Genomic DNA, 9,301 nt, shown 5'->3' on the forward strand with positions numbered 1-9,301 from the left:
AGTGTTTTAAGTAGTATATATAGTGTTTTAAGTAGTATATATATATATAGTGTATACATAAATATTGCTTATTATTATTATCGTTACCTTTTACAACCCGCATGTGTTTATCCTAATACACAGTCTGATAAACACAGGAAACTGTTCTCGGTGGTGTACAAAAAGGGCTCTTTATGTTGGAAATAGTTTGTTATATAGGTTCCCCCGGTATGACAGCGGTAAGTCTACGGATTTACAATATCAAAATCAGGGGTTCGATTCCCCTCGGTGGACACAGCAGATAGCCCGATGTGGCTTCGGTATAAAGCACACACACACACATTGTTATAGCGATATACTTGAGAATAATCGTACTAACGATCGAAGCATCGTACTGGTATAAATAAAAAACTTTTCTTAAAAACCTACTGTAAAAGTTCTAACTCATAAGAACAGCTCATATTTCTACTCTGTCACAATAACTGGTTGTGGATCCTCACAGCTTTGAAAATATTTCAGGGTGGCTGACTAGTTAATGTCTATGATTTTCTATTGGTAACTTAAGCCAGCACAAAACCTATATAATTTGTAGGGGCTTTTAACTGCTGTCTAGAAGTATTTATTAGTCAAATTCATATTATTTATTAAAGACTTTTTCAGTGACTATTAATAAACGAGTGTCTTTGTCCTGAAGCTTTTAGGCGCCAGAGTCAGGTTATTAGTAATACAACATTTTATTCTAGCCCCCCCCCCCTCCCAGTGGCACAGCGGCATGTCTGCGGACTTACAACGTTAGAATCCGGGTTTCGATACTCGTGGTGGGCAGAGCACCGATAGCCCATTGTGTAGCTTTGTGCTTAATTACAAACCAACAAACAAATTTTATTCTAACTGCTATAATTTTGAAAAACAGCTACCTTAGATTTTGATCACAATGAGGTAGTAATAGTAAAAACAAACAAACATGGTATTTAAATAATGTAAACTACCTAAACTTTTAAACTTGCGTAGTTTGTAAAAATAAAATGATCCATAAAACACCTGGTTGAGAAACGGTACAATTTGGTATTAACTTATCATTTGAATGGAAACTAACCAATGAGGGAGATCAGATCATGAATGAAGAATATCAGGTGCTTGAAATAAATTAAAAATACTTCTTAAAAGTAATTTCAACCAAGTGTTTATTCTGTAAACCAATAAGACAATTTCGATCTCCACTAAAGGATAAATTTGTTATTTTAATCATCAAAAGTAACTTTGGCCGTTACAGCAAATAATTACTTAAAAGTCTGGATATGACTTTGGTAGCATCTTCATACGATTACGCTCTCCTAACTAAAAAATATCTTACGAACAAAATGATATCGGACAAAGTTGTGATTTGGCTACAGACCCTAAAACGTACAAAAACTTAACGTAACGTCTTACAATATACTACATATTATAAACGTACGTTCCGCAATCAATGTAAAGTAATTTCAGTAAATTCACAATCCATTTTACATTTGCTAGAATAAAAATCCCCAAAATCATGCGATTACAGTACTTGCTATTTCTCTATGGCAAGCTTTAAAAAAAAAAAGGTCATTTCAAAGCACAATTCTTATCACTAATTTGAAATTATTTAGAATAAAATATAAACATATTCTCAATTTCAGAGTTAATAAATGGATTTATTAAAGTTGCATAAAAGTGCTACAAAGCTCTCTATATACCTGGGTAATCACAATGGTGAATTCTTCTTTTTTCAAGCTCTGGATTGTTTCTCCTGTTGCTTTTCAACTGATGGCATTCATGAAGCAGAGATCCAGATGGAGAAGCATGCGGCTGACAGGAGTCCGGATACGGTGGAGGTGGAGTCCGTCGGCTCTGCAAAGACAGTGTCTCCATTGAAGGACTACCTGGTTCGGAGTTAGGTGGTGTGGGTGGTGTGTACACATGGGATACGGTGAAATGAAGGCCCATAGAAGTGAATTTGTAAGGTTGTATATTGTTGCAAGATGTTTGCGACAACCTTTGGTGCATGTTCGTGTTCTGGAATGGAGCAGCAGTTCCTGAAGTGGTTGAATATTTTCCGGTTGGTGTTACTTGAGGCATTAACTCAGATAAAGAAGAAGGCTTCTCCTGCTTTATAGTAGTTAAAAGCGGGTCGTGACAATTACGGTCTAATGAAGTATCATTGGAATATGGGCATGAAGGCAGGGAATCGGTTTCTGTCTTGATTTGGGGAAAGTCCAGGTTGTCGGGGTCAAACTTGTAGAAGTGAGCAATATCTTCCCATAATGAAGTAGAACGAGATTTATTATCTGGGCTAGGCACAGGTGCTGGCTTCACAAAGACATCATCATTATGTTTGTCATACATTAAACTGCTGGTGTTTATTATACAGTTTTCTCGTAAAGCAGTACCGTGTTGTTGTTGATGAGGGTCATGGGGCTGGTTAAAGATTACAGGAGCAACATGGACATCGTTCATGTTGAAAGCCTTTTCGTATGAGGAACTGAGGGCACCAAAGGAAGTACAACCTATGACGTTATTCAGGGTGGCTGTCCACTGATCTCTGTGTTCTTCGAAAAACTCGTCTACTTGTGAGGCACTCACCCTACGGGGTTTTTGCACAGCCAATTCCTCCACGTGCTGTTTACCGAGATAAGCGTCAAGCTCAGCGTCAACCTACGAAAAAAAAACGCTTTTAAAAAGGAGTTTGTGAGATACTCGTCAATAGGTCATCATTACGAAATGGCCTAGTACGAAGACTAAATAAGAACTTAAAAAATGAATGAAATAAATCGCCGAAAAAAGTCAAGTGCTTATAATTGTCACACACTATATATTATTACAGTGCATATCTATAACGTTTATTATACTACAAAACTTATAATTATCCAGTGTGTGTGAAAGTTTTTCAAAGCCTCAGTGAAATGTTTCAAATAAAAATTTGAAGTAAACACCAAGGAACTGTCGATACTTCTCTAGTAAAAGCATTGAAAGTATACGTTTTCTGTTCAGTTTTGGGTATCATGATTATGTGAAAATGAATTCTCAATGTTGGAAGATCTTTCTAATGTCACGTTTTGATGAAAGGAGTGATGTTTGTACAAGTAAATGTTTCAGCTTTTCCATTTAAATTGTTCTGTCAATATTTCGCAATAATAGAGCACAAAACATTAAAAGAATCTCCATTTTATTATTTAGGAAAGTTTCTCATCATTTACTGGAATTTCAAAAATACTGATTTGGATGTAACAGTTAATATCATGTAACTAACATTTTGTTATTAAAGCTCATAAATCATTGCAGTCACAAAATCTGAATGTATATATTTCTTGTTTAAAATGGAGAGTTAGCTAATTTCGGTATTGTTAGAGACAGAGAAAGGAGTTGCATCTCAAGTTGTTTGCATAAGTTGTATATTTGTTCCCTCAAAAGTAACATTCACAGTTTCCATAGATAAAAAAATGTTTAGCACTGGAAAAATCTCTTATAGATATTTGAATTTTTTTATATTTAAACCAGCATGACTCCATGTTTCTGTATTTCCTACTTCATTGTTAGTATGTCTGTCTGGCCGATTAACTTTCTGTTTTTCTTTCTCGGTCAATTTGTCTCTGTCTATTTCCTCCTCCTTCTTGTTTTCTTTTCTCGGCGTGCACACTGTGGCTCCTCTTCCATGAACTTGGCTTGTTGAAAAACACCATCACAAACAGATGGTCATTTATGTTTCGTTATCACAGAGCTTGTGAAATAAACGGTACTGATTCAGTTTCTTCGTATTTATACTTAACCGCACATTGGAAACTGTATAAGGATATCTGAGATGCCAGCCAATTTGATCGAATAGGTGTTAGTTTTCAGTAGCAGGCCATTTTCAGCTGCAGTCATTATTCAGTTTGCATTAAGTAGATTGATTGGCCAATTTCTCACCACGTGCATTCAAGTATGTATGTGTGTGTTTCAACTTCGAACGAAATATCACAGTTGCCCAGACAATGTCTTCTTCTATTGCTGGCTGTAGATTCTTTCATGAAGAGGAAGGAAGATAACACAGGAAGTTCCGGTGTGGAAATGTGACCTCCCGTTCGAAACATAACTGATACTTAGACTTACTTAATGCTGTAAAATATAATATAATTTTCATAGATAACCGTCAGCAACGTGAGAGTTTGACGTTATGAGAGCATTGTTTGTGTGAAACGTTCTAATATAACGTAATACCAGCTTTTGCAAAAAACTTATTTTAATGATCGAAAAACAAAACTATTCCATTATCGATAAAATCAACCAATTTTGTTTGGTAAATTATTGATAATTATAAATGACTGCTTTTACTTGCTATGTTGTCGTTGTTTGTAATTAAGCACAAAGCTACACCATGGGCTATCTGTGCTCTGCCCAGCACGGGTATCGAAACCCGAATTCTAGCGTTAGAAGTCCGCAGACATATCGCTGTGCCACTGGGAGCTACTTGCTATGATTCAAATAGGTTTTGACAATAAAAAGACAATGAGATTCAGAACTTAACTCTTTGATCTTTTTACGTGGACATCAATGACAGTTAATATATGTTTTTGCAGTCACTGCATCTTCGAATATATTTTCAGCATTCCAGAGTTTCTCAATTCATTACTTGATGTCACAAACTTTTAATTGCACTTTTCAATCAAAATTAAAAGCTACTTCAAATTAGGATACATGGATTTATAAAAGCTAAACATTATTTAAGCTTATAGCAGAGCTTAGTTGTGTTTTTAACCGGATCTCAAAGTACATGAGCCCATTGTACAGGCTTTAAACGGAAAGATGAGTTGAAAGACATCAACAAATTCTGTTACATCGTCAGACTAGCCACATTCCCAACTGTTCAATTTATGCTGAAAATGACAATTACTTGCTAAAGGACTTTATTATTAAGTGAGATAAGTATTAAATTATTTCAGGAAATTGGACATTTAACAATTTATTTTAATTATTTCAAAACATTTTACTAATATTCATATAAAACACTAAACAAAATACGACTTTAACTGATGTTGTATGCGTTTTCTGTTTTTTCATTTACTAGTTTAATTATTGCAGGCTTTGAAATATCCAATTCAAGATATGAAACTTTATGCTGTTAACATTCCTTGTATCCATAAAACCCAGTGTATGTATACATAAAAACTGAAAACTATTTATAAAATTATCGCTGTCAACTAAGTGGTCACTAATGTTGTAGGTAACAAGAATGTTTTAACAGAATAACCCATTACCATTTATAGTTTCAAACAAGAAAGGATTTTCGAAATAAGGAAACATAATACAGTCCTGCATCACAATTGGCCCGGCATGGCCAGGTGGTTAGGACGGTCGACTCGCAGTCTGCGGGTCGCGGGTTCGCATCCCCATCCCACAAAACATGCTCGCCCTTTCAGCTGTGGGGGCGTTATAATGTGACGGTCAATCCCACTATTCGTTGGTAAAAGAGTAGCCCAAGAGTTGGCGGTGGGTGGTGATGACTAGCTGCCTTCCCTCTAGTCTTACACTGCTAAATTAGGGACGGCTAGCGCAGATAGCCCTCGTGTAGCTTTGCGCGAAATTCAAAACAAACAAACAAACAAACAAGCATCACAATGACATGGTTGGTTGGAATAAGAAAATGTGATACAGTCCTGCATCACAATGACATGGTTGGTTGAAATAAGAAAATGTGATACAGTCCTGCATCACAATGACATGGTTGGTTGAAATAAGAAAATATAATACAGTCCTGCATCACAGTGACATGGTTGGTTTTCTTGTATCACTCATGATGCATGCAACTAACTTCAAGTTGGAACATTTTATGGTAATAAACAAATTTCTCTCATATTTTTTACATTATTTTGAGAAATCTAATATAAAATAAAAGTTACATAAAGTTATATAAAATTTAGCAGCCTGCACACTGGGTTATGGGGTTTTCTTATTATTAAGAAAATACTTTTGACTGTTAACAAAATAATTGGAATTGATTCAAAATTCTCTAAGCTAACGATGTAGTTATCTTCTCCTTAAAATACGACTTCAGAACACAATATGATGATGGCGGTTATTTTCTATGATATATTCATAAAGCTGTTTCCCGCTGGCTCAGTGATTAATCTTAGGGTTTCAAAGACTAAAACTCTGATTTCGATACCCGCGATGGACAGAGCACAGATAGCCTATTCTGTAGATTTGTGTTTAACAACAAACAAACAAATATTCATAAAGTGACATATAAGACGCGGCTGTTACAGTTTTAGAATCAAAGAGAAAATAATTTGAATGTTTTTGTTTTATTTTACGTATTTAGTTAAACTGTACTTAAAATCCTCAATGTCAAGTATGTATAATTATAGTCAATTTGAAATCTTGATACTAACAGTAACTTCTTAGCTTAGGCTTTCTTGATGATATGATAATGTAGTATAATTGAAATCCTTAAAATAATAATACTAAAGTTCCAGTTTCCGGTATTTTGTGTGTATGTGTGTCCTTATAGCTTTGGTACTGCAAGTGTTTATTTATAATATCACTGGGCGTGGCATGGCCTGGTGATTAGGACACGCGGCTCGCATCCTGCGGGTTGCGGGATAGAACTCCGTCACCGAAAATCTTCTCTCTTTCAGCCATAGAGTCCTTATAATGTGACGGTTAATCTCACCATTCGTTAGTAATGAGTGGCTCAGAAGCTGGCGGTAGCTGGTTTTGACTAGCTGCCTTTATTTTAGAGTCTAGTATATTATTTCAATTTAGGGACAGCTAATGCAGATAGTCCTCGAGTAGCTTTGGGCGGAATTTAACAAACAAAACCAATTTGATATCGTTCTCACGAGAATCATTAAAAAAAGAAGTCACTAGTCATGGAAAATGTAAACACATGGAACGCACGCATAAATGTACAACAACCTTATTATGGATCATTAGTTATTGCTAGGTGTTACGTTTTCTCGTTCAGTACAACTGTATGTAATGGATTTTAGTAAATCGTATAACTATAAAAATTCGCCCTTTGAATTACTCTTACTAGGATAAACGTCCACATTCTTCTGTAATTTACTTGTTTATAAAATGCAATATTATGACTACTTTATATTCTGAAATTAAACATCGTATGCGTTCCTTATCGGTTGATGATATGTAGCTGAGCAAACTAATGCCAAAACTACAAAGTATAGCCTCAATTATTCAACATAGTAGACTAAGCATTAGGTGATAATTAATGCAAATAATGTGTTCTTAAGTCTTAAAGCGCTTCAGAAGAACACGAAATTAATGATAACTCATTCCTTATATGTACATGTTTCGTTAACTCAATAAACAGTTACTTTTCAACCACATACATCTTTAGCACCTTGCTGTTTTTAGTCATTTGTTTTTGGTCAGTAGGTATGACCTTACGTTGTGATCGTTAAATCAATTCTTTGAACCAGCATAGCCATTAGTAAAGCCTTTAAGCTTAGTTAAAATGTTATCAAAACTGCTTTTGTAAACAGTGTTTTAATGTCGAATTTTTCCTATTTTTTAAACCTTATAAAATATAATTTACATTTTTAATGTTTTCGTGACATACTTCTTTGTCTGAAAACATACATACACACCAATAAACGCTTTGATTATTTTAACACCGATACACAAATTAAATCACTTTCATATGAAAAATGTATAACACATAAATGTGGAATAATAACTCTATTTACAGTTGTAAATAATATTATTTTCCGATCAGGGTAAGCTATGTACTTAGAGTGAAACTAAAAATCAACCTGGCAATCAGTATAGCTAATTAAATATACTTTTCTTACGTTTCTAGTTATAAAACTTAGAATAGATTGTTTCATTAGTTGGGTATCCTCGCTGTTCATGATATTTTCGTGTTTAGCCGTTATTGTGTATTTTTCACCATAAGTTGTATATGCACGTGTGTTGTTTTTATCGGTGTGACTTCAAACATGATAAAAAATCATGATACATGATATAGGAAGAAAGAGAGAGTGTATACCAGAATATTAGAGACAGACAAAACGAAAAAAAACATGAAATAGTTCCTTTTCTCCTGTTGGAAAAAGAAGGTCGAGTTTAGATAGCATCTGAATGGAATCTTCTACAGGTGGTCCATGTAAACGTTGCTGTGATTGTCACGACAAGTCTAAGATGGATGAACCAAGAAGGAACGTGTAGTCAGAAGCCTATGAAAAGCACACGTGGGACATGAACGAGACATGTATCTCACGGGAATACGCGGGAATCGAGAAACACGATAACTCTGTTTTGTAGTTCCGTCTTCAGTCTCTGCTCATCTATCTATCAAAGTGTGTAACACGTCCTTCCCACCCGTTTTACTGTATACATCATATAAAAAGCTATTTAGCACCATCTTTCTCTGGGTAGTCGCCTAACCGTTATAATGAAGAGAAAAATAGATCCTGAGATAAGAAAAAAAAAGTAACATTTCGACTAAAACAAATCATTCAGACGAATGCTAGTAATTAGCCCAAGACAAATCTCTGCTCTTTTATCTAACAAAGTAGTGTAGCTTTTTGCTTTCTCGCTCTTTTACTGTACATCATATAACTCCTCTTCAACACCGTATGAAGATATAAACAGACTTTGAGATGAAAAGGCGGAATGATGTTGATAACAGCAGATCATTCATATAAAAGCTGGTAATAAGCTCCAAGCAACAGTTTTCTCAAACGCATTTCATTACCAATATTATCAGCATTAGAACATTACCTGTTTAAAGAAATAAAAAAAATATCCAAGTCGTCACTGTATTTATTAAAATGTCTGTATTTATATGTTACAGAAATAAAAGGCTGAAAGTATTATAATTTTATTCAATGTAAAAAATACATTTGTGTTAACACTGTAAGCACATACACACATTACTGTTGTAGTCCTAATGAAAACAATAATAAATGAAGGGAGACCAAGAATGCAATTGAAATCGCCGAAAATGCAGCACAAAAGAACAGTAGGACAATGAAGAACAATTTGGTAACTCGTGTTTCAAGTTCAAAAAGCACTAAGATTAATAAAATGCCTGAAGAAGGAAGAACGAGGGTGAAACGGGAGTTCGTCATTTCAGTTGGCACAATTAAATTTACTTCTAAAGTTTAAAGAGAGGACTACGTTTGTTTTTGAATTTCGCGCAAAGCTACACGAGGGCTATCTGCGCTAGCCGTCCCTAATGTAGCAGTGTAAGACTAGAGGGAAGGCAGCTACTCATCACCACCCACCGCCAACTCTTGGGCTACTCTTTTACCAACGAATAGTGGGATTGACCGTCACATTATAACGCCACCACGACTGA

General features: G+C 35.0%; 1 protein-coding gene across 1 annotated transcript in view; it reads right to left on the bottom strand.

The window, feature by feature from the left end:
- LOC106474738 (zinc finger protein Gfi-1b-like) overlaps window positions 1-9,301 on the bottom strand; it is a 19,743-nt gene that overhangs the window by 4,735 nt on the left and 5,707 nt on the right. The window contains exon 2 of the mRNA XM_013935434.2: window positions 1,698-2,655. Coding sequence (XP_013790888.1) covers window positions 1,698-2,655 — 958 coding nt within the window. The remainder of the gene's footprint in view (window positions 1-1,697; window positions 2,656-9,301) is intronic.

The sequence above is a fragment of the Limulus polyphemus genome, unplaced genomic scaffold (assembly GCF_000517525.1).
Source record: "Limulus polyphemus unplaced genomic scaffold, Limulus_polyphemus-2.1.2 Scaffold141, whole genome shotgun sequence".
Lineage (NCBI taxonomy): Eukaryota > Metazoa > Arthropoda > Merostomata > Xiphosura > Limulidae > Limulus > Limulus polyphemus.